Here is a 27682-nt window from a genome sequence, read left to right as displayed (position 1 = left end):
CACCCCACTTTCACCAATGGACATATCACCAAAAATGAAAATAAAAAAGGAAACAAAAGCTTTAAATGACACATTAAACAAGACAGACTTAACTGATACGTATAGGACATGCCATCCAAAAACAACAGAATACACTTTCTTCTCACGTGCTCATGGAACATTCTCCAGGATATACCATATCTTGGGTCACAAAACAAGCCTTAGTAAACTTAATAAAATTGAAATAGTATCAAGTATCTTTTCCGACCACAACACTATGAGACTAGATATCAGTTACAGGAAAGAAAACTGTAAAAACTGCAAACACATGGAGGCTAAACAGTGTGCTTCCAAATAACCAAGAGATCACTGAAGAAATCAAAGAGGAAATCAAAAACTACCTAGAAACAAATGACAATGAAAACACAACAACCCAAAACCTATGGGATGCAGCAAAAGCAGTTCTAAGAGGGGAGTTTATAGCAATATAATCCTACCTCAAGAAACAAGAAAAATCTCAAAATAAACAACCTAAACTTACACCTAAAGCAATTAGAGAAAGAAGAAGGAAAAAAACCCAAAGTTAGCAGAAGGAAAGAAATCATAAAGATCAGATCAGAAATGACTGAAAAAGAAATGAAGGAAACAATAGCAAAGATCAATAAAACTAAAAGCTGGTTCTTTGAGAAGATAAACAAAATTGATAAACCATTAGCCAGACTCATCAAGAAAAAACGGAGAAGACTCAAATCAACAGAATTAGAAAGGAAAAAGGAGAAGTAACAACTGACACTGCAGAAATACAGAGCATCGTGAGAGATTGATTACTACAAGCAACTATATGCCAATAAAATGGACAACCTGGAAGAAATGAACAAATTCTTAGAAAAGCACAACCTTCCGAGACTGAACCAGGAAGAAATAGAAAATATAAACAGACCAATCACAAGCACTGAAATTGAAACTGTGATTAAAAATCTTCCAACAAACAAAAGCCCAGGACCAGCGAGCTCCACAGGCAAATTTTATCAAACATTTAAAGAGCTAACACCTATCTTTCTCAAACTTTCCAAAATATAGCAGAGCGAGGACCACCCCCAAACTCATTCTACGAGGCAACCATCACCAATACCAAAACCAGACAAAGATGTCGCAAAAAAAGAAAACTACGGGCCAATATCACTGATGAACATAGATGCAAAAATCCTCAACAAAATACTAGCAAACAGAATCCAACAGGACATTAAAAGGATCATACACCATGATCAAGTGGGGTTTATCCCAGGAATGCAAGGATTCTTCAATATATGCAAATCAATCGATGTGATACACCATATTAACAAACTGAAGGATAAAAACCATATGATAATCTCAAAAGATGCAGAAAAAGCTTTCAACAAAATTCAATACTCATTTATAATAAACTCTCCAGAAAGTAGGCAGAGAGGGAACTTACCTCAACATAATAAAGGCCATATATGACAAACCCATAGCCAACATCGTTCCCAATGGTGAAAAACTGAAGCCATTTCCTCTAAAATCAGGAACAAGACAAGGTTGCCCACTATCACCACTATTATTCAACATAGTTTTGGAAGTCCTAGCCACAGCAATAAAAGAAGAAAAAAAATTAAAGGAATCCAAATTGGAAAAGAAGAAGTAAAACTGTCACTGTTTGCAGATGACATGATACTATACACAGAGAATGCTAAAGATGCTACCAGAAAACTACTAGAGCTAATCAAAAGTAGCAGAATAAAAAAATTAAGGCACAGAAATCTCTTGCATTCCTATACACTAATGATGAAAAATCTGAAAATGAAATTAAGGAAACATTCCCATTTACCACTGCAACAGAAAAATAAAATACCTAGGAATAAACCTACCTAAGGAGACAAAAGACCTGTATGCAGAAAACTGTAAGACACTGATGAAAGAAATTAAAGATGATACAAACAGATGGAGAGATATACCATGTTCTTGGATCGGAAGAATCAACATTGTGAAAATGACTATACTACCCAAAGCAATCTGCAGATTCAATGCAATCCCTATCAAACTACCAATGGCATTTTTCACAGAAGTAGAACAAAAAATTTCACAATTTGTATGAAAACACAAAAGACCCCGAATAGCCAAAGCAATCCTGAGAAAGAAAAATGGAGCTGGAGGAATCAGGCTCACTGACTTCAGACTACACTACAAAGCTACAGTAATCAAGACAGTATGGTACTGGCACAAAAACAGAAAGACAGATCAATGGAACAGGACAGAAAACCCAGAGATAAACCTATGCACATATGGTCACCTTATTTTTGATTAAAGAGGCAAGAATATACAATGGAGAAAAGACAGCCTCTTCAATAAGTGTTGCTTGGAAAATTGGAGAGCTACATGTAAGAGAATGAAATTAGAACACTCCCTAACACCATACACAAAAATAAACTCAAAGTGGATTAAAGACCTAAATGGAAGGCCAGACACTATCAAACTCTTAGAGGAAAACATAGGCTGAACACTCTATGACATAAATCCCAGCAAGATCCTTTTTGACTCACCTCCTAGAGAAATGGAAATAAAAACAAAAATAAACAAGTGGGACCTAATGAAACTTAAAAGCTTTTGCATAACAGAGGAAACCATAAACAAGACAAAAAGGCAACCCTGAAAATGGGAGAAAATATTTGCAAACAAAGCAACTGACAAAGGATTAATCTCCAAAATATATAAGCAGCTCATGCAGCTCAATATCAAATAAACAAACAACCCAATCCAAAAATGGGCAGAAGACCTAAATAGACATTTCTCCAAAGAAGATATACAGATTTCCAACAAACACATGAAAGGATGATCAACATCACTAATCATTAGAGAAATGCAAATCAAAACCACAATGAGGTATCACCTCACACCGGTCAGAATGGCCATCATCAAAAAATCTACAAACAATAAATGCTGTAGAGGATGTGGAGAAAAGGGAACCCTCTTGCACTGTTGGTGGGAATGTAAATTGATACAGCCACTATAGAGAACAGTATGGAGGTTGCTTAAAAAACTAAAAATAGAACCACCATATGACCCAACAATGGTAGCAATGACCCAACAATCCCCCTACTGGGCATATACCCTGAGTAAACCATAATTCAAAACGAGTCATGTACCACCATGTTCATTGCAGCACTATTTACAATAGCCAGAACATGGAAGCAACCTCAGTGTCCATCAACAGATGAATGGATAAGGAAGATGTGGCACATATATACAATGGACTATGACTCAGCCATAAAAAGAAACAAAATTGAGTTATTTGTAGTGAGGTGGATGGACCAAGAGTCTGTCATACAGAGTGAAGTAAGTCAGAAAGAGAAAAATAAATACCATATGCTAACACATAAATATGGAATTGAAAGAAAAAAAAAGGTTATGAAGAACTTAGGGGTAGGACCAGAATAAAGACGCAGACGTAGAGAATAGACTTGAGGACACGGGGAGGGGAAAGTGTAAGCTGGGACGACGTGAGAGAGTGGCATGTACATATATACACTACCAAATGTAAAATAGATAGCTAGTGGGAAGCAGCCGCATAGCACAGGGAGATCAGCTCGGTGCTTTGTGACCACCTAGAGGGGTGGGATAGGGAGGGTGGGAGGGAGATGCAAGAGGGAGGAGATATGGGGATATATGTATACGTATAGCTGATGCACTTTGTTATACAGCAGAAACTAACACACCATTGTAAAGCAATTATACTCCAATAAAGATGTTCGAAAAAAATCAAAAAAACAAAATAAAATAAAATAAAAAAATAAAGAGAACAACAACAAAAGAATAAAGAGGAAAAATTAAAGAAGTAAGCAAAAACTTCCAAAAAAGGTATTAAGCTAAATATAACACATTTGAAAAAATTTATATATTACATTGATGTAAATATATAAAAACAATAGGAAGTTATAATTATATAGTAAATTATAATGATGTAATATACATACAATTGTAATTCCAGATCAAGTTCTCACTGAACAGGAGGAGTGAGTGAGGAGGAAGAAGAAATGAAGAAAAGCCTGCTAGGGTCCTTGACTTGTTCATGGACAATATATAGAGCCTGATTAAATATGCATTTGGTATTAAAAAATTAAGTCCATTAAAATTTTTTTATGAGTAACCACTAGAAAAATAGAAACAAAGTACCTACTTCTGACCTATGAAAGAACAAAAAAAATGGAAAAGAAAACTTTAGTCAAACCAAAAAAAAAAAAAGTTAGTAAAAATAACGAACAAGAATAAATAATAAATCAAAAACAAAATGAGATGGCAGTAATGAGTACAAAAATATCAGTAGTCACACATAATATAATCTTGCTTACAACAAGAAAGATATAAATACCAAGCACTGAACTCCAGAAGTTCAAGAATAAAATAAACATGATACAAATAAAAAGGTATCTATCAAGATAGAAGAACGTATTAAATTGAAATTTACTCCTTTTACTATCTTTTAACCAATCCCTCTGTTTACAGTTCACATCTCACTTCCATCTTCCACAGAACCTCCAATTCACTTTCCGAGATTCTGTGGGGCAAACTGATTTGGTTCTTGACGCCAGCCCCCTTGGCAGGCATTTAGATTTTCACTTCCTCTGCTCAAGTAAGTCAATGCTTCCCCATCTGCTTTACAACTTTAAAAAATCGACTGACATTTACTCTTCTCTCTTTCCATATATTCTTTGTTCCTGTATGTTTATGCTTTTCTTATTCCCTTAATATCATTTTATCCGAGTTTGGAAAGTGTTGTAGTGTAGTGTAGTGTTGTTCATTTCCCCACCTAATAGCCTTTCTCTCCAACTTCCTTACTAACAAAATCTCAGTCTTACTGAGGAGCAACAATATGAAACTTTAAAAATGTAATTATCACATAGTCCCAGCAGGGACAGTGAAGTCACATGACCCAGTTCAGGTCAATGAGATGCAAGTTGAATCACTGGCAGGGGCTTTCAGGGAAAATTCTTGAATGGCATACATGGGACATGCTCCCTTGATGTCTCCCTTCTTGCAGAATGCAGACATTATGCTGAAGGTTCATTAACCATTTTATCATCATATAGTAACAAGTTCATGATAGTAAGATTAATTATTAGAGTGGAAGGGTAAAAGGAATTCAGGTTCCTGATGACATCACAGAGCCACCAGCCAGGCCCCGTACAGTAAGAAATTAAAAATTCATTTGGACTGAGAAAATAAGAATCCATCAGGCTTGAATACCAGGCACGAATAAAGTCAGCTACAAAATTAATAGGAAGCAATATTTTTCCCAAGGACACTATGCAGGTTGTTATGACATTAGTAAAATGTCATAACAACCCCTTCTTTGAGTGACTACTATTTTCTTTCTCTCTGAGAAACTTTGTTCTCTAAAATCATAATCTATCATAAACTTTGCTGTCTGAAATTAGATCACTAAGAATGAAACATCCCACTCTTGCCTGAAGGATCTGTGTTATTTTGACAGAGAGAAGCAGCCTTGATTTACAACGAACGTGCTGAACTTCAGAGAAGAAACACATCCACATCTCTCTCCTAACTTTGTTACCAAAGGAACAGGACTCTTTGGTCCATGTCTCAGTCCAGACTTGATGCTGACCCATCTACACGCAACCTTGTTGGACAGAGACAATCAAAATACTGTAACACTTAAATTTCACCAAAACTTCACTCCTCCCCAAAAGTCTATAATAACTCCCCCTTTTCCTTTTGTGTAAATTAGTTTGGACTGAAAACGTAAACATTTTCAGGCTGGAATAATTGCAGGCACTGATAAAGTCAACTACAAAGTTAGCCGCGTGGTTCCCCTGCTGAGCAGTCTCCTTCAGTGCAATGAGTCGACAGACTGAGACTACAGGCTCCTCTCTCAACGTCCTAAGCTGATTGGGCTAGAGCAGCAGTCTAGCTCCAGGTTTCTTGTCACGCAAAAAACAAAATCACTGCTTTCAACTCTTTTTATTCAAGCAAAATGATGCTAGGAAGTAGCAGAGATAAAATGCATATGCTTTGTATGTCATGTTTAACTGATATCCCAAATGTTTAACAGGGTAAAGGTGTCCACTCTTCCCCAACTGATCAATGTACTTCTGAGCAAGACCTGCAATTTTTCATGAAAATTGCAAACTTACTCTAAAATTCATATGGAAGAAAAACTTGCGTTAATAGTCAAGACAGTCTTGAAAAGGAAGAACAATGAGGTAGAATCTAATGGACCAGGCCTCAAAATATATTACAAATCAGTAGTAATTAAAGCAATACATTACTGACATAGAAAAAAACGTATACATTAATGAAAGAATGCAGAAGTCAGAAACAGATGCATATATATATGAAAATTTAGTATACATTACTGTGGAGAGAATAAACTTGAATATTCATGGTACTGAGCAGTTGGCATTACATTTGGAAAAAATAAAATTTAACTCTTCTTCATATCATGTTTAAAAATCCAGATAAAGTTGTACACACACACCAACTATAAAAGAAAGTTATACTTATGACTGTGGGATGAAACAGCCTTTTATAACAATACATAAAATGCAAAAACCATAAAAGGGAATATTAATAAGTTTGACTATAATGAAAGACATCATAAACTAAGTATGAGTGATAGGTGGAGAGAAAATATAAAAATATATTTAACATCTATAAGGAGACAACAATTTTTTCAAATAATATGTACTACTGGTGAAGTCAGCATGGAATGGGCTCTTATAAATGGTTTATGCATACATCATTTGGTACAAGATTTCTGAAAAACACTTGGTAATATCTAAAACTTTTAAAAAGTCATCATTTTTTCCCCTAGTAATTCAACTTCTAACATCTTCTCTAAGTATTTTTTAAATGCACACTACAATTTATATAGCATTAAGATTTTGATGAAAACATGTCTAAATGTCCTAAAAAAGAAAGTAATTAAATTATAGTGTTAACATTGTGGAATAAAATAATGCCGTTAAATTGTTTATAATAAATACTAAAAGGTAGAGAAATGATTGTGATACAATGTTAGGTGTACAAGAAACTTCTTTAAAGTTCCATGTATAATTATCTCCCAATGGAAAGAAAAAGAAAAATCTGGGTGAGGAATTTTTTGCAAATTTTTTTTATGATTAATGTCATTTGGAAAAAAAGAAGGAAAATACTATATTGACTATGTTTAGGGTTAGATATTGAATAAATTTTTGTTTAAAATGTATGGTGACAGAATATCAACAAAGAGACAGAAATTTTTAAAAAAAGAACCAAGTGGAAATTTAGGAGTTTAATAGTGAAATAATTGAAATGAAAACACAAAAAACAGGCTCAACAGCAGATCTCAACTGGCAAAAGAAAGAATAAGGAATTTGATGATAGATCATTAGAAACTATCCACTCTGAAGAAGAGGGGGAAAAAAGGTAAAGGAACAGAGACTCAGAGATCTTTAGGACACCATCAAGTATACAAGCATACACAAGTACTAAAGGGAATTCTCCAAACTGAAAGAAAATGATATTAGATGTTAATTTTAACTCAAATGAAGAAATAAATAGCACCAGAAAAAGTAATTATGTAGGTAAAATATAAAAGACTATATAAATATATTTTCCTCTTTTCTACTCTTATTTAAAAGTCAATTGCACAAAAACAATAATTATAAAAGGAATTACAGGGCTTAGAACATAAACAGAATGTACATGTTTGTATGATAATAGCACAAAGAAGAAGGGATAAACTTGGAGTTCTATTGGAGCAAGGTTTCAATACTTTATTAAATTTCAGTTAGTATTAATACAAAGTATGTTGCTATAAATTGAGATGTATATTCTAATCCCTAAATTACACTTGGAGCAACCACTTAGCAAACAACTAAAAAAATTTTTTAAACAATAAAGCAATAATAAAAAAGACGACCTCATTAAAATTGGACAAAGTATCTGAATGTACATTTCTCCTAAGAATATATATAAATTGTTAATAAGCACATGAAAAATATTCAGTATAATTAGCCATCAGGGTATGCAAATCAAAACCACAATGAGATACCACTTCACACTCACTAGGATGGCAATAATCCAAAAGTGCTGATAAGGATATGGAGAAATTGGAATCCTCACACACTTCTGGTGGGACATAAAATGGTGCAGCTGCTTTGGAAAACAGTCTGACAGTTCCTCAAAAAGGTTAAACAGAATTACCATATGAGGGCTCCCCTGGTGGCACAGTGGTTAAGAATCCGCCTGCCAATGCAGGGGCAAGGGTTCAAGCCCTGGTCCGGGAAGATCCCACATGCCACGGAGCAATTGGGCCTGTGCGCCACAACTGCTGAGCCTGCGCTCTGGAGCCCACGAGCCACAACTACTGAAGCCCGCGTGCCTAGAGTCCGTGCTCCGCAACAAGAGAAGCCACCGCGATGAGAAGCCCATGCACTGCAACAAAGAGTAGTCCCTGCTCGCCACAACTAGAGAAAGCCCACGCGCAGCAACAAAGACCCAACTCAGCCAAAAATAAATAAGTAAATAAATAAATAAATTACCATATGATCTAGCAATTACATTCCTAGGCAGATACCAAGAGAAATGAAAATACATATCCACATAAAAACTTGTACGTGAATGTTTATAGCAGCCTTATTCCTAATAGCCAACAAGTAGAAACAAATCAAATGTCTATCAACTGATAAATGGGCAAACAAATTGTGGTATATATATTGACCTACCTACAGTAGGTATATACAATTGGGTACATACAATGGAATATTATTTTGCAATATAGATTGCAATATATTGATACATGTTGCAACATGGATAAGCCTTGAAAACATTATGCTAAGTAAAAGAAACCAGTCACAAAAGACTCCACATTGTATGATTACATGTATATGAAATGCCCAGAATAAGCAAATCAATAGAGGCAAAAAGTAGATTAGTGGTTGCCTAAAGCAGAAAGGAGTGGAGGGAAATAGGGGCTGGCTGCTATTGGATGTAGGATTTATTTCTGGGATGATGAGAATGTTCTAAAATTGACTGTGGTAATGGTTGCATAACTCTGGTTACACAGTAAAAAGTCATTTAGTATTCGCCTATAATAAAAGTTATCTTACCGCCTTTAATCTTTTAGCATGGTATTCTGCTGCTGAAAAATATTTTCCTGGTGCTACCAGTTTATCAGTCATATTTGATACATACACACCAATTTTAGTCATCTGTGTGGATGTTGTATTTGTAGTTTGCTGGAGCTTTCTTCTCTGAAAAACTGTCTAAAATAAAAACATTTAAAAAATTTAAATAAATATCTACTATATACACATAAAGTGAGTAAAGAACATATTTTCCTACACATTTAAGTTAATATCTTTTATTATTTTAATTACCATATAATTCCCTAGAAGATTTTAATTTTAGAGAGCTACACAATAAAACATTTTTTGATTCTGTAGCTTCAAAATCCTACATGGAAAAATAAAAATATTACCTGTGTATCCCTACAAAATGCATTCAGTTTTTCAGGAATCTTTTTAGGTACAGTTTGTGTTCCAGCATTGTGATATTCCATTCCTGTTACTTTATGTCTGAATCCACCAAGAAATGGTTTGTGAAAATCAGATTTTATAATCTCAACACCTACTTCCTGGTACTGATCAATGCCTGAGGAGATAAAACCAAGATTAAATGAAAGTTCAACTACAAAGGGACTCTAAAAAAATACTTTATCTAAAAGATATCAAATAACTAACCAGTTTGTACTCTGACAGTTATGATTTGAGAGGCATCACTTGATCTATCTAGTCTTTTGATTGGATATAGAAATGGATGTAAAGAAAAGATTTCAACTTGGACAATATCCTGGGGCTTAACTCCATGTTGTAGTAGCGTCTCATGGTCTTTAATAATCATTCCTAAAAATGAGATAAAATTATAAAAAGTGTTATGGCAAAGAAATGATTATATGTACTCATTTTAAGGGATGGGAAACATCAATGGTGCTTATATGAACACATATTGTTTAATTACCAAATAGCATATTGATGATGTCCACCTCTTGCTGTATTATTAGTATCAAAAACTCCACAATGGAAAAAATTAAGGTGGTACTCCTGAGCAAGAATTCAGCATTATAAGTAAAGTAAAAATACAACTCTCAACTAATCAGAAATACAAATATACAATAACCATGCAATTATAAACATTTAAAAATAAAAAACACATTCTATAATATAAGGAAAATCATATTCTAAACATCGATTCTCTAAAAAAATCACAATGTTTTATACATAAGCATAGGACATATCCATATCAGGGAAAGCCTGATTATTTTAATACACACTCCTAATGTATACACTCAGAGTTCTAAAGAATCCCTTCCTTTCTGTTTCTATAATCAGAAATTCATATAAATTAATTCATGCCAAGGTAGAGCTAAGACTCAGTTTTTTGCTGAAAAAAGTGTACATCATCACCTTACTTTTATGTTTTATTGCTTCAACTTATACCCCCAACCCCACTGGTTTATTTCATAAACTGACTATAAATTTCTTTCTGTATTTTAAGGCATACATAAATACGTACAATGTTACTGGCTGCTGCTTTGTATAATGATAGAAACTATAAGTTTTCCAATGTATGTTCTTTCTAAATTACAATTAGGAATTTAACATAGCAAAGGTTTGTTTTACTCATTCTTAGAAATATGTCAGATACCACTAGTCTATTTTAGCTATGTTCAAGAAAGTACATTCAAAAATCTTTGAGTTTTGGGCTTCCCTGGTGGCGCAGTGGTTGGGAGTCCACCTGCCGATGTGGCGGACGCGGGTTCGTGCCCCGGTCCAGGGGTATAAGTTGGGCCGTGGCCGTGGCCGCTGAGCCTGCGCGTCCGGAGCCTGTGCTCCGCAGCGGGAGAGGCCACAGCAGTGAGAGGCCCGCGTACCGCAAAAAAAAAAAAAAAAAAATTAACGTTATATGGATTTTGCAATAGGTTGAATAATGGCCCTAAAATATATCCATGTACATTCCTAGAGTCTATGGATGCTACCTTATATGGAAAAAGTGACTGCAGATTTTATTAAGTTAAGGATTTTGAGATGGGTAGATTATCCTGGATTATTCACATAAGCCTTAAATGTAATCATAAGTGCCTTTTAAGGGGAAGGAGGAGGGAGATTTGACTACAGAGAAAATGATATGACAGAAGCAGAGAGAGATTTAAAGATGCTATGCTGCCGACTTTGAAGATGAGGAAGCCCAAGAATGCAAGAAATGCAACTCTAGAAGCTGGAAAAGGCAAGGAAGCAGACTCTCCCCAGAGCCTCCGGAGAACAGCCCTGCTGACACCTTGATGTTATCCAAGTGAAATTGATTTAGGATTTTTGGCCTCCAAAACCATAAGCAAAATAAGCCACTAAATTTGTTAATTGTTACAACAGTCATAGGAAACTAACAGAGATTCCTCTTCCAACTAACACAGAGCCCTCTTCAGCCCTCTAATTGTTTCTATTGTAGGCTTAGTCCCACCAAACTTGGACTCCAGTTCTAGTACTAGAAGAAAGTACCTGTCTTAGAGAGTGGTTGGCACAGAATCAAGCTCTTTGTTTATTGCTGCTGACATAAGCCAGTGGTGATGCACGGTATTTACACATAAAGAAGAAAAGTCATGAAGTGCAAAGAAATAGATTCTTAGGTACCACTGGCCAGGTGCTCAGTCTCAAAGTGCTCTCTCTTCTCCAGTTTTGAACTTCACCTTATAGTTAATGCCAAGCAGTTCCAAATTCCCTTTTTGGAGTCATACCTATATTTAAGTTCAGACTCTGCCACTCATAAGCTTTGGGAATTTGCAGAAGTTCCTCAAGCTTTAGTTTCCATCTCTCAAAAAAAATTAATAGTAATACCTACCTCAAAGGATTTTTGTGTAGATTGAATGATAATGTGATAATGTAGGCAGAATATTCTGTAGAAGGACTAGCACATAGTAAGTGCTCATTGAATTAGCCATCATCATCATCATCAGTATCATTATTGTTACAATAACTATTTAAATTTTAGCTTTGTTTCCTCAATCAAGCTTTAGTAACCTGTTGTTTGAATACATGAACATCTTACTATTGGAGCACATTCATTACAATAGTTTTCTAAAAATAATTTTGAAACAGAACTGATTGTTTTTCTCTGATTTGGCAAGGAGGAAGAACTTCATAGGTATGGCTTATTCCTTTTTAGCACTTCGGATTTTCCCACCAAAAAAATGTTCTTATTGCCCTAGAAACTTGTGGCATCTTTATAAGTTAATATCAAACTTTTTAAAATAAAATATTATGATCTGTGCAGGCATATTCTACAGAAACATTTCCTGAGCTATTCTAGTCTGCTTAATTCTATCACAGTTACTAAGACCTCAGCCTCTCATGACACAAGGCTAATATAAGGTGGGCTACTCAATATTGCCCACAAAATATAAATAAAGTTGAACATCATCAGAATGTGAACTGATCTTAATGTACAGAAGACTGATAAACCATTTTCAGTCCTCTTCTTTTTCTATATATACATGCTCATTCATCATCTATCTTTTTAACCTCATTTCCTCCTACTTCCCATATATAATTTACTTCTACTCCCTCTAAATTCCTTACTACTTCCCAAAAGTCCCAGGTTTTCTCACCTCTTTGGGACTTAGCAAAAGTATTATCACTTTTATCAGATGAAGCTTTCTAGAATCTCCCAGTTTCCTTCCTCGCTATTCTCACAGTTTTTTGAACATATCTCCATCAAAACATTTACACACTGTGTGGTAACCACAGCATACATCTTCTTCCTTCCTAGTCTGTAAACAACTTGAAAACAGGGATTTTGTTTCATGTTTCTTTATATCTTTGGCTCTTAGCAAAGTATTTGGAACAAAGTATGTCCTCAATAATAATGTGTTGAATGAATGAATATATAACCACAGTATAATGTTCAAACAGTAAACATGAAGATATTTAGTTTAACAAATCAAAGAGAAGTCTTGATAAGTTTTATTAGCCTCCAAGCTTACCTGCACATCTCATCTGCAGGACATAAGATGGGACATCTAATAGAGATGAAAAATGATCCTTGAGGCATTTTAGAACAGTGTCAACTTTAAAGGGCATTATAATTTCCTGGCCCACAGGAAGAAGTACAACTTTTACTGTAGAAAAAATAAGAGAAAAAAAGAATCACAGTTAAAAGCAAGGGTCAGCATCATAGAATCCACAGGCAGAGAAATATGGGACAATTTGTAATCACATAGAATGCAGGTTGTCTCTGCCATGTTCTCCCACCACACCTCCGTAATAAGAGCTACTGTTCATTTTCTAAGAGGAGAAGTGACAAACATTCAGTTGCAGCATTTTGCTTTGAAAATCAATGCATAATCTCAAGAATTAGAATCAATGGTCAATGCCTGCTCCCCCAACTCCAGCTCAAAGTTCAGATCTCTCTTGCATTGCCTTGTATGAGGATCAGTGCACATTCGAGATTACCTCCTTGCCCAGAATACCGTGAGAAGGAGGAAATGAAACTAAAGTGCTTTTAAAGATTCTTTTAAAATCATTTAAAATTTTTAAAGATTCCCAATATCTGGTATATATAATTCAGATATAAACATAGGAAACATCTCAGAACATCAAGTGTTTTTGTGTAGTATTACAAAGGGAGACCCTGAGACCTGAACTTAGAAACATACATGCTTTGATTAGATATTTATACCATGCATCAGGAAATCAGTGTGTACTCATGAAGTTAAGAAAAACCAATAGGGAAATTTTCAAAGAAAATTTTCCTTGACCTTGCGATGACAAAAGATTATCTAAGTCCATTCTTCTTCCCATAATTGATTTATATCTATAGCTGGCAAAATGCAAAACAGAAAATCATTGTTTTTTACAAATATCTGGAATAACTATGCACAAATCTACTTTTCACAAAAATGGACATTATGTAGCTCACTCCCAACTCTATAAAATAAAAATCAAGACACATGTTAAAAATAGAGAAAAACTGTTATTATAAAATGATTATCTGTTCAGAAATTATAGGGAGGGTATATAATACTTAAAAACTAATTATGATGGGGTAAACTTTTTACTTTTATATCTACAGACTTTAAATTTTAATGGAGAAGATATAATATAAGTAAGATGGAGTGGAGAGTACACATGTAGACCAAAAAGTTTCATATATTTCTAGATGCCTGACATGACAGTTTTCATAAAGCTCTATGAGACATTCATCACTAGTCCCAGCATGAAATGTAACAAGGCATTATTGATGCTAAGGTTCTTTAAGCTTGTGAAATATTATTTTCACAGTTCTCTCTTAGTAAGAGAACACTCTCACATATGCTACATTATCAGAAGGCTATTTTAATTGTTTACTGGATTCAACATTCTATGATTAATGTATTTTAAATTTTCCATAGCAGTGACTTCCTAAGCTTTGGGAAGGGAAAGTTTGTTCAGGAATCTGTGAGCCTCAGGAAGTACAGAACCAAGACCACTTTTTTTTTAATCATCATATATTTGGTAAAAGCTATAATCACAGAATTATCAAAAAATGGAGCCCAAATTCACAATGAATAATGTAATTGAGGGATAACAACTTCAATTAGGCATAAATGGGCTTGATTACTTTTCCTCCTCCTTTTTATTCTTACTTGCAAGAGCTAACTACTCCACTAGATTCAAAAGCTACATTGTACCAGCCAGACTAAGCTGCTGTTATTGTTAAATGATGACCCATGTTCTCCACTCTATGGATGGAAACTCTCTCAAAAGTTATGGACAAGGGAGGAAGGAGCAGTCAGTTAACCACCCAGGTAGAATTCTCCATGTAACCACCTTCTTGCTGCTCCCCTTCTGCTTTGTTATCAAGAATGTAGTAATAACTTCCACATGCCATGGGATCAACATTATGTCTTTAAAATTAACCCATAATGAAAGACAACAATGATTTTTCTGAAGCTTAATATAAAGTTAACACTAGGCAGAAATATGGAAATATGTAAAAGCAACGAGATATGTAGAATGAGTACTGTATATGAAACTAGAAAAATATGGTGTCAAGTTCCCATCCCCCTACTTGCTAGCTATGTACAATTAATTCCAAAATGGCATGCAAAAGAATTACAATTATACTCAAAAATTTCTCCCTAAACATTTTAAGAACCTATTTTATTTTGGAAAAACAGAGAGACAACACTTTAAAATTTATTGATGCTCCTTTATTTAGGGAAGTAGATACTGCAGAATAAAGGAGAGGCTTCACACATAATTAAGAGATTCAAGTGGCATAGCCACAGAGGTTTGGTGGATAAGAGAGTGGGAAAGTAATATCAAATATAAAATAAATCTTCAAGCAAAAGCAAACAAGAAAAAACAACCATTCTTCAAAATGAGGCGGAAAAAATACCCTATCATCCCTAGGTAATACCTGTTGCTGACGAATCTTTCATTGATGTTTTCAGAGATTCCTCTACAGCCTTTATTTTTTCCAGAAATGCCAGAGAATCTTTTGAATATTGTTCAGCTGACTGCACTGCATTATCAGATTTAGCTAGAGACTCTCCACCGTCTCCTGGAGAATATGAAACTTGTTCATCTGCCGTAACGTCTTCCATGAGTTGCTTGACATCATTTAGTTCCAGGTTTAAAACGCTCTGGTCACTTGGCTCCTCAACACGTTTTTCACGGCCCCCACTAGATGGTTCTAGTTCAGATTCACAGTCTTCAGTTTGATCTGACTCTGGAACCTCTTCTGAGGGAACTGGAATATTGGTAGTCCCAAAAGCATCCTCTCTTTCTTTTGATGAATCAACATTCTGAGCATCAGATCCTTCCTCCTGGTCAGACATTGTCCTGAATTAAAAATAGATAAATAAATAAATAAATAATACATATATATATATATATATATTTACTACACTTAAAACTTCTACACCAAATATCAAATTCATTGCTGGCATACAGCAATGTTCATAGTATACTATAATGTGGCTCATTATTTTTTTAATATTATCTTAGTAATGGCATTAGGCAAAAAACATTGGTGAATTTTTAATAAAAACACCACAGAAAGTAAAAATGTGTACCAAAAAAAGAACCTCAAAACACAATAAATTTGAGAGAAATATTCTATGAAGAATATATTTTAAAAATTCTAAAATATATTGTCATCTCTTATTCAATGAACAATGCCTTGTGAAAGAAAAATTTTTTTCAATAGCCTTTTTTCTAAAAAAGTCTATTTATGCTTCTGACATTGCAACTGAATAGAAGCTCCAAGGAACCTGACATCTCCACAGCAACTATATGCTGGAAAGTACACACTGTAGTAGCTTTGCTCTCACAAACTGTAGCAGAGGTGTCCAGTGACCTCTGTCCCCCAAAACAAACATATCAACAAACAAATGTGGGTTGATCTTGGAGCTAACTAGGGCCTAAGCTACAGCAACCAAGAGTTTTAGGTTGGGAAACAGTACGACAGCATACAGGAGCTTGGGCCAGGGTGGGCCAGAGCAGCCCAGAGCCAGGCATCAGAGGCAGGAGCTGGATCACAGCAGTGAGAAGCCAGTATAGCCAGGAGCCTACCTATAGAGGTTGGCAGCCAGGGAAAGGGGATAGGGGAAGTGACCCTGAGGCTGATTTCCGAGGCAAAAGCACAGGGAAGATTAAAACTTGAAATAGTAGTGCGATGGAAAAGCTGTGTTTGGAACTTTCACTTAAGCATAGATCCTTATGGGGAAAAAAATTAACCTTAGTGAAGTTCTCTGGCTACCAGATGACAAATTAAAAATAATTAATAATAACAATATCCTGAATAAAAATGTATACTTGTTGAATTCAATGAATACAGCATTAAAGCTGAAGAGAGAACTAGTGAACTGGAAGATAAATCAAAAGATTGTATATAGACTGTTGCAAAGAGATAAGGATATGAAAAATATGAGAGATTAAGAGCCATGGAGAAAAGAATCTCCCTGCCAACTCAAGGGGACATGGGTTTGAGCCCTGGTCCGGGAAGATCCTACATGTGCGCAGCAACAAAGACCCAACACAGCCATAAATAAATAAAAGAAAATTTTTAAAAAATATATTAAAAAAACAACAAAGAGTGTGCAACAGAGACTGCACGTAGCCTGTGAAGCCCTTTTCAGAAAAAGTCTGCCAGCCCCTGATCTGGCATGTGCCAAATTGGAGTCCTAGAAGAAAACAAAGATGGAAGAGAGAAAATATCATAAAACGTAATGGCTGAAAAATTTTCAAAACCGATTAAAAATATGAATCTACAGGTCCAGGAAGCACGATATAAAAATATACTTAACAGGATAAATAGAAATAATTCATAGCCATTTATATTGTAATTAAATTACAGAATAACAGAAAATCCGAAAAGCAAACAGTGATCAAGGACATATCATCCACTGTTTTGAATCATATTTGCCGGCATTAATGCAAAGGAAAGAAAAGTAAAATCACTGCAATTTCTCATCAGAAAAATAGAAGCCAAGGCAATAACAGACTAATTAAAGGAAGGTTAGCACATGACTAATTAAATTAGCACATGACTAATTAAAATAATAGACTAATTAAAGCTATCAACCCAGAATTGTACACCCAGCAAAACTATCTTTCAAGAAGAAAAACAGAAACATTTACAGACAAGTTATCACCAAGATATCTGCTCTGAAGGAACTTCTAAAGGATACAATTGAAGAGGAATAAAATAGGCCCAATGTAAGTCTGAAGCGCAAGAAGGAAAGGCTAACAAATAAATCATAAACATATGGGTAAACCCAAATAAATATTGTCAACACAAAATAATAGCAGAAAATTAAAATATGAGACAATAAGAATATGTAACTGGGAAGGGAAAGATGACAATAAACTATTATCAATTCCTTATACTGTTTACAAAATTGAGAGCTATGATATTCTTAACTCTAGACATTGTTAAATTAAATATGCATAGTTAAACTTCAAGAACAACCAATAAAAGAACTGAAATAAAGTTTTAAAATTCCGGAACAATAAAGAGAAAAAAAATGAGACAAAACTGAACAAAACTTCAACTTTTAAGAAGTTCGAGAAACTTCTTTAGGCTCTCACCCACACACAAAAATCTTCCTTTTGGTTATTTTCTCCTATAACAAAGTTTAGTGGCCTGATTAGAAAGAGAGCACCATAAAGAAGCCTTAACTCCTAGCAACATAATTATCTACCCTTTTTGGAGAATCTGAGATAATGCTTTTGTTTCTATCTGGTGGGTCAGCCTCCCCCCAAAATGGCCAAGACAGCATCTTCTAAAACAGCAACAGCAACAAAATCAAAAACTTCTGCTCTTCAAAAAAGACAACTAGAAGAATCAAAAGGCAAACCATACACTGGGATGTAGTTTTTTGCAAAACTCTTAATCTGATAAAGGACTTGTACACAGAATATACAGAGAACTTGCAAAACTCAATAATAAGAAAAAAAAACAGTGAAAAAAATGAGGAAAAGATTTAAACAGATCCATCACCAAAGAATACACACAAGAAAGCAAATAAGCAAAGCCAGGACAAGATTGAGGCAAGCGTGGCACCTGTGCTACCTTATACACGCACTTGCACCTGAGAATAAATGCCTCCTAAAATTTTAGACCTAGTTGCCTCACTCTAACCCTGGCCCTGAGTACAAGCACATGAAAAATGCACAATATCATTAGTCATTAGAGAAATGAAACTTCAAATCACAATGAGATTTCACTACACATCTATTAGAATAGTTTTTAAAAAATTTTAGCCCAACAATAGCCAGTGAGTATGAATACAAGTGGAGCTCTTTCTTATACCTTGAGGCAAAAATGAAAACTGATATAGCATTTGAGATAACTGTTTGTCAGGTTTCTTGTAAAATTAAACACATTTATCATGTGACCCAGCAATCTGTATCCTTTACCCATGTGGAATGAAAAACTACATTCACTCAAAATCTTCACACAAAAGTTAATAAAGGCTTTATTTTTAATCACCAAAAACAGGAAACACAAACGTTCCTTAGCTGAGGAATGGATACACATACTATGATGCATTCATAAAATGGAATACCACGCATAAATAAAAAGGAATAAACTATTGATACACACGTGTGAATCTCAAATAAATTATGATAAATGAAGAAGCCAATTCTAAAGGCTACATACTGTATTGTTCAATTAAGTGAAAAATCAAAGCTCTTGGTTCACAACCTCCAGAATTCCCTGGGTAAAACAGAAATTGAACCTGGTACACAGAGGGCAAGGACAATCGAAGAAAGAGGCAGACCGCTCCAGATTGCAGGTGGCAGGTTTAATAAGCAAGGACACTTACAAAGGAGGGTTGTCTTGGGCAGCCTAAAGACAGTAAGTCTCAACATCTACCCGCCAAAATCCTGAGTTTATGAGATCTTAACTGGGTTCAGTCAGGTATTCAGTTCCGATGGTCTCAATAGCACATCTCCTAGTCCAGGAACAATGGGCAGAAGGTACATTCCAAGGACAGGAGAGGGGGAAAGAGCCTCCGATTGCCCCCCTGGGTAGTGGGTAAACCGGAGGTCATGTCCTTTCAATGACCTCTCCTCCATCAAAAGCACATACCAGTATGTACAATGTTACAGATACGACTACTTTTGTATATGTGTAGAATACCTCTGGAAGGTGAACTGGAGGACAGGGAGTTGGGGAACATGGGTGCAAGACAGATTTTCACTGTTCATTCTTTTTACTGTTTGAACTTTTAATTATGTATTATGTATTCAAGGGTAAATGTTATAATCTTTAAAAAGTTGTTTAAAAAGAAAAAAAAAACACTCTACTATGATTGCATACAAAAACGTCCCCCTTTCACGTACAATGCATAATTTCGTTGGTATATCCAGAATATTAGTGTAAGTAGTAAGGCGGAGATACAGTTTTCCCTTCTACCAAATAGACTTGTTGAGCTTTTAAGTTTCTTAAGAGGGCACAGCAAAGACCGTGGGTGGAGAGGAGTGAAAGAGGAATGTCTGAAAGCGCTCTATTTACTAAAGACGAAAAATGGTCACCATGGATGGCTAAACATTTTCTAATGCCAGACTGGGTTGCACACACGTCTTGCTTCTATATTATTAACCGTGATAAACACTCGAGGTGGGAGGTGAGGTACACCTCCTAGCTTGATGCCGCTACTTCCGAATCCCAAATTAGAGATAAGAGCCAGAAAAGGAGCCAAGAAAGATGGGATGCTTTGCGCAGTTTTTGGGTTTTGGTTTTTTTGCGGTACGCGGACCTCTCACTGTTGTGGCCTCTCCCGTTGCGGAGCACAGGCTCCGGACGCGCAGGCTCAGCGGCCATGGCTCACGGGCCCAGCCGCTCCGCGGCATGTGGGATCTTCCCGGACCGGGGCACGCACCCGTGTCCCCTGCATCGGCAGGCGGACTCTCAACCACTGCCCCACCAGGGAAGCCCATTGCACAGTTTTTTAGGCAAAGGTGAAACATTCCCGAGTGGCCATACAGTCCCCAGAGCCCAGGTTGCATCAACGCCCCGCACAGAGCCCTCGGAGTCCAGCGCCTTAGTCACCCGCTCAAGGTCGGCCTAGGGGTCGGGCCAGTCTAGGTCAGCCAGAACCTGTCCTCCTACCTAAGAAACGCAGTTAGTCGGGTAGAAGCGGTTTCCCGGGCTCCTAGAAAGCCAACTCCACACGCCGAATTCTGTTTCCGGTTGTATCCTAGCAACCTCCCCGGCAGCACTCCCGCGAGAAGAGGCGGTGCCCGCGCTTAGAAAAAAAGGGTCGAGTGATGGAGCCAGGGGAGGGGGCGGGGCCAGGGGAGGGGCAGATAGAAGGAATGAAGCAGAGGTTGGGGCGGGGTGAGGGAGAGAGCGGATTTGTTACCTACTCGCTACCTAGGTCCGAAAGTGGTTCTGATGGTAACCACTCTCTAGGCTGTCTTTCACACTTGTGAAATGGCACAGTTCTCCGAACCAAATACTGACAGCAATTCGCGCTATGGATATAAAAAAGTCAGGGTTAGAGAAAATGTAAATATGAAGTGAGAGTGAGGACTTAAGCAAAGGAGAACACAGGTGTACAACAGGTGCCTACTTGTTTTTCTTAAATTTGGAACTTGGCTCTTAGCTCCCTTGCAGCCAAACAGAAAAGGGAGGTAGGAGCTATTAAATAATTCCGCTTTTAAGTCAGGAGAAGCAAAGTTATTGTTAATCACTGAATTATAAACGCTTTTTTTTCCCTATGACTATAAATTCTTTAAATTGAGAAGGTTTTTAAAGAAGCACGTATTATTGCGGGAAAGGATCAATTGTGTTCCTATTGTATATGTAGTAACAAACTTCATGTGGCTTCATAATAGCTAACATTTATTATTATTTGTTACTAAGCACTTACATATACTTCTAATTTAAATTTTACAATGACTTTTTAAAGGAAGAACTGTGATCAGCTTCCTCTTCTAAGGCTCAGAGAGGTTTGGTGGGGGAACCAGAAATAAACGCAAGCAGTGTGACTCCAGAACCTCCATTTTTGACCACTATTCTATGCTGCCTTTGACCTAAAACCGTTTGATATTTAAAAAGGATGTAAGATTAATTAATAAAATTAAAATTTGTGTTATATATAGTACAGGTCCATTCTTCCTTCATAATGTTCAATGTCTTCATTCCTTTATGCCATTCTGTTGAAATTGCATTCTCCTCTCCCCAATAACTTCCTAATGGCCAATGTGATTTTTTTCCGTCTTTCTCTCATTTTAAAATAGATATTTCTTACTAGAACAATATAAAATATGTGTTATATTCTCAGATGAAATTGGCTTTGCTAATGGTTTTAGATTAAAATGTTTTTGTTTTTGTTTTTGTTTTTGTCTGCACCCGGTCTTAGTTTCAGCAGGATCTTTAGTTGCAGCACGCGGGATCTTTTTTTAGTTGCGGCATGCCAGATTTAGTTCTCTGACCAAGGAGGGAACCTGGGCCGTCTTCATTGGGAGGTTGGAGTCTAAACCACTGGACCACCAGAAAAGTCCCAAAGCATATGCATTTAAATCATTCCATGAATCCAGATATTCATGAAGAGCAAAGGGCATTTTGATAACCAACCACTAGTGTTAGTCTCTCATGAATAAACCAGATGTTGCTGGAGATATGCAGACAAATTCTTCCCAGTGATCCCCTACTCCCATCTTCAAAATCATAATGTATCTTAAATTTTACTAGTAATGAAAATTTAATTGGTTTTAAACAGGTTTCCTGTTTAAAATGTATCATTCACTGCCCTCCCTGTTAGGGACAGTATGAAAAGCTAGATATAGTCATAGAGGCAGGAGATGGAGGCATGAAAACCTGGTGGTAGATAACTTAAGTACTTCACCATCTTAAATGTGACTTGATACCTTCTATATGTTCATATTTTATTTATAGTTTGCTGTGGAGGTGATTTTATACAACTCAGTTTTACAATATAAGCCTAACTTAATTGGTAGGCTTCCCAGGTAGTCTATACAAGTTGGAAAGCACATCAAAATCACATACATACATATGTGTATATACACACACACAGAGATATACGGTTGTTTGGTTATATAAAATAAATGTAAATGCAAGCTGAAAATAACCAATCAGAAAAAGACCCTCAATTCTAAAGGTGGAAAAGTAATTTAAAATACCATTTTACTTTTCACAATAAACCTTTGCATTTTTCTCAGGATTTATTGCCCAAAATGACTTACCTTTATTTCTCATGAAATAAGAATCCACCTTTATTTATCTCAGCTTTTATTTATACATTTCTTTTAAAGTATTTTTATTTTTACAAAGACGCCATCTAGTGGCTTTATGAAATCAAGCATTTCAAAGTATTTCCCATTGTTACTTCATGCTAAAACGCAAATGAATGAATCAGAAAAAAATATTAGAATAATTTAGACCAAGGACCTGAAAATTATTCTTTAGAAATTATCTGTAAGAACTGAATTTGGATCATAATACCTTTATGAGCTTGTTAAGAGACTGGAAATACAGATCCATAGTCCCTTTTCTGAAAACTTAAGGGACAGATGTGTTTGAAATTCAGGTTTTTTTCAGATTTTTGAAAGGTAATATGGACAAATACTGTATATTCTGTAAAACCTTCAGTGGGTCTGGGGAAGTACTCCAGAAGCAAATACATTAATACTTCTGTAACAAAATATATTCATAATCACATTAAAGTGGGATAAAGACCATAAACAGTCTTTTCTCAATTCAGGTCAGGGTTTGCTTCCAAATGAATTATTAAAACACTTCCCGTTTTCAAACATTTTTGGAGTTTATAATTTAGATATGGAATTGTGGACAATATTTTACCCTAAGAAAAAGAACCAACCCTCCAGTCACAGAAAAAGAGAGTTAAGTGAAATATTATCATAAAATAGTAATGTTTACCTTTAGAAATGCCTAAAATGTTCACCTGAAAAAGAAACCAACATATTTGAAGATTATGAGAAATCTCAAAAAAGAATCTCTGCAATGCTTTTCATTTAGTCATGTATAGAAAGAAGCGAATTGACTATTCATATCATGTACGCACACAACAAAAAATAAGCAACTAATATAAAACGAAAGACCACTTTGAAAACTCTATGTTAGCAATGTGTGGCAAGTTAAATTTGAGTTCTATAGTACATTCCAAAAAAAATTTTTTTTAACTTTGGTTTTCTATTTCTTGTTTCTATATATGATTTGCCATGTTCCCTTTCCCCTGCCTCTGTTTATGAAACCACGTGTTGAAATGTCATCATTCTCAGCCCAGATCCATTGTGTGACTCTTTTGAGCACTGTCAACCCTCATTAGACATGTAATATGAATAAGAAACAAACTTTTGTTGTATTAAGACACTGGGATTTAGGGGTAGCCTATTCTAATTCACTATTTTTCTCATATTTTCCTTCACTAAGGAGAGTTTTGGCTAATTACCTCTAAATGAAAACATTCGAATAAATTTCTTCAGTCCCCATAAATAATTCAATTTCTGTATCACATTCCCACTTTGATTTTGTTGGGGAAGAAGAAATTTTCCTCTACCCTTCCAGAGTCTTCTGCCTGGTCAAAGAATTAGGTTGACATGAGACAGATTAACAAGAGAAAATCACACAAATTTTAATAACACATAACATGGGAGAGACCCAGGAAGACTGAGTAACTCACCAAAATGGCTGAAACCCTCACATTAAATACCATCTTTAGCTAAAGACAAGAGGATGTTGTGAGTAGTGGTTTGGGACTTCAGAGGGGAGGAAGGCATTTCACAAGGATATAGAAGAGCGAATGTTTGGTAAATAAATGTTTGCTGGGCCATGCAGAGACAATGGAACACGGAAGTTTTAACAGACTTTGCTAGGTTCCTCCCTGTCTATACACCTAGTTCATACTATAGTTATGTATGGTGATAGCTTCCTTCAAAATTTCTTCCTGAGTCTTTTAGGCCTTGATTGTTTTCAGCTCAAAATAATCTGCATACCACAGACATATTGGGGTGGCAAGTTTTGCTCCCCTACAATTTCTTGTGAATTCTATTGAAAATAAACCTCTTCATTCTCCTCTAAACCAAACTCCTATCTTCTCATTTACTTTTTTCTCCATTGTAATTGTAGTATAGACTGCCATCCCACCAAGTACTGAGTTTCAAAGGAAATTCTGAACTAAGATGCAAAATACTACTCATGGTATGTTTGGTGATTCGTTGCTTTACCCTAGACCCCAGAACACACTTGCATAGGCAGTTTCTTTAACTTCCATTTGTCTATATAGCCCTTGAGAGTGGGAGTAAAAAGAAAAGGCTGATATTAACCTATATGTGGGAATTTTCTTCGATGGAGCACTGTTGATTTTCTCCCTTTGAAGAAAAAATGTGAGGGTAGCAAACTGCCCTCCAGTGATTAAGAAGCCTGATATAGATAACTGGGGACGTGGCAAGGGTTCAAGCTCTAGTCAGTCCTCTCTTCAGTTGGAGAACACGGTAGGCAAGGTCCTGCAAGACCTGAAGATCTTGGCTTTTTGAGAAAAATGAAAGTGATCTTCAATTTCATGGGAGAGTTCCTGGGTAAACAGTAGAACACAGACTCTGGAATACTGTCTTGGCTGTTAGAAGGAATTAGAAGAGCTGGCCCAGTGGGAAGGCCCATTTGAAAAGCCTGATGAAGCATCAGGTAAAGAGACTTAACTTCTGAAGGCAACACAGCAAGTCTTCCCATTGTAGTAGGTCCTAAATTCAGCTACTTAAGAATCTGGTGACAAGAGTCATGTGGATTTGAGGAAGCTCTCACCTGGACCCAAGTGAGAGGCAGGCAAACCGGCTAGGTTGACCAGCTGGGTTGACCTGGGGAGAAGTTGCCCTGCACTCCACTTTGCAAATGTGGACGAGGCAGCCCTCAGGGACCCTTGCACTTAAGAGAGCTGGCCTCAGGGCCTCTGGGGCCCCTCCAGCTCAGAAATGGAGGCTGACAGGTTGCTCACCCCTGCACCCACCAGCATCACAAGAATAATGTAAGCTGCCTGATCTTCTCCATTTGATAGATTTGACAGAAGATTGCTTTCCTTTTTATCTAGTATCCTAATCTTCATGGCTGTGCTCAAAAATAAATCTGCTTTGCCTTGTAACCACAAAAAAGCTCAATTAGCTTCACTTCTCTAACTATACTTTAGGATTAGAAAAGGAAATTAAAACAGAGATAAGCTTCCTTACTTCCATCCTTAATTCTGAGGGAAAGGAGTCAGGGAGTGGAATAATGGGGAAGAGGCAAAATGACACCTGAGGTCTGGCAGCACATGATGGCTGCCACTGCTGGCATGATATCCTTTCTATTCAGAAAGGCAGACAACTTCCCAGCTTCTCCTGATCAGAAAGGATGGCAACCCTCAAGGCTGAGCCATATCCTGTGTGCCCAGGATAGCCATAGCTTATACCTATTACTCTTATCACACTTCCTTTCACTCTCACAATCATTACACAATGAATGAAAAATTATATGCTTATCCTAGATATAAGCCATTTTCATCCCAAAGGAAAGAATGCCAGAAATTTGAATATTCTGCACTCAGTCCACAGACTGGAAAAAGGGGGCATCACTTTGCTGCTACTTTCTTCTTTGTCTGCAAAGCTCAAACTGATTAGCTTCTTTTTCTTGAGGTGCCTGGATTAGGGTGATTTAGCTGAATGAGACCTATGAGGAGCCCAGGGAGACTGAAATGGGCCACTCGGAAAACTACTCAAATTAGTCTAGAAGCCACTCAACAACAACTGAAGATCTTTAAATAGAAGAATCAGCTGCAACAGATCAGGAAAGGTTAATCTGGAAGTTTATAAAAAGCACCTGGAAAACATCTGCAGCCATAAAAACAATCAGGTGTAAGATTATAGGGGCAGTTGGAATGGCAGCTAGGAAGTGTAAAAGAGTGGACCACACAGTGATGTCTTTAAGATACCTATCCCATTAACATTATCTGCCTATGATCCATATGAAGATTTCTGTACAAAATGAAATCCAGTTTATTACTTTAGTTTTTTACAGGTACTTTGACAGAAAAAGTTAAGAAAGCAGATCTACATTCTTTTTTTTTTAGATCTACATTCTTTTGGTGCAGTCCAACCAGTACAGGCAGGAGGGACAGCATCCCAAGAATATTGGGATATAAAAAAATATAATGTTTAGGAGCATGAGTTCTGGAGCAAGACTGTCTAGGTTCAAAAGTTAACTCCACATCTTACTATGTAACCTTGGGTATGTTATTACACTGTCTCTGCCTCAGTTTCTCCAGGGTTCCCATGTTGCCTAATTGCAGGGGAGCACTACTTGCAACTGAATTCTGGTTTCTTTTTCTGGAAAAATTTGCAGCATCTCACTCTTAAGAGTTGTAATGCAGATCTAATGAGTAACATTAGTCAAGTACTTAGAAAATTGCCTTTTCTATTAACAAACATTAGTCATTATTATTATTACTATGACTACTACTGCTATTCTACAACTAGCATTCTAATTTCTGATGTAAACATCGTATAAGGTCCCCTTTTATTAACAGCCACAGGAGCTCTGCTGGTGAAATATATAAGATGCCAAGGATCATGGGAGAAATGGAGCTGGAAGTATGTATCAAGTCACCTTTCTGTTTTCATGTACCCAAAGGACCTGAAAAAATTGTTGGCCAGAAAAATAGCTTGAAAGCACCTATGCAAACATGCTTTAAGATCATATATTTTGACCTCAGTAAAATTATATATTAAAGCAAATGGTTAGAACTGAAAAGGAAGATATAAATCATAAATTCTACTTCTTTTACAGAGAAGGAAATAAATAGGTTCTTTTGAGAAACTGACCACGTGCCTCGACTTAGTCACTGAGTTCACGGTAGTGGCTAGAGCCTGGGAATGAGAGCCCCTGGACTCGTCCCCAAACGCTTTTCCCACTTCCCACATAGAAGCGTCCTCTTGCAGTCTGACTGCTAAAAATTAACTCAATCCACTTTAAATATTCCTTTAGCATTCAATTTGCATCTATATAAGGGGAGAAATATTGTAAAAAAAGAAAAATACATTTTTTTCCCTCATTCCAAAAATTCTAAAAGGTTCTGTTTGGCCACAAGAGATAGCAAAACACATATATACATGCACACATACACACACAA

General features: G+C 36.2%; 1 protein-coding gene across 1 annotated transcript in view; it reads right to left on the bottom strand.

Moving 5' to 3' along the window:
* The window catches only part of IQUB (IQ motif and ubiquitin domain containing), a 62456-nt gene extending 41707 nt beyond the window's left edge, over positions 1-20749 (bottom strand). Inside the window, exons 1-6 of the mRNA XM_060156780.1 lie at positions 20653-20749; positions 15448-15872; positions 13031-13165; positions 9738-9899; positions 9476-9648; positions 9105-9260 (exon numbers count right to left, since the gene is read on the bottom strand). Coding sequence (XP_060012763.1) covers positions 9105-9260; positions 9476-9648; positions 9738-9899; positions 13031-13165; positions 15448-15868 — 1047 coding nt within the window. The 5' untranslated portion in view covers positions 15869-15872; positions 20653-20749. The remainder of the gene's footprint in view (positions 1-9104; positions 9261-9475; positions 9649-9737; positions 9900-13030; positions 13166-15447; positions 15873-20652) is intronic.
* Between the last annotated feature and the right edge of the window lie 6933 nt (positions 20750-27682).

This window comes from Lagenorhynchus albirostris, chromosome 8, assembly GCF_949774975.1.
Source record: "Lagenorhynchus albirostris chromosome 8, mLagAlb1.1, whole genome shotgun sequence".
Classification (NCBI taxonomy): domain Eukaryota; kingdom Metazoa; phylum Chordata; class Mammalia; order Artiodactyla; family Delphinidae; genus Lagenorhynchus; species Lagenorhynchus albirostris.
Note: the sequence above shows the minus strand (reverse complement) of the source record. Positions and strands in the feature narration are given on the sequence as shown.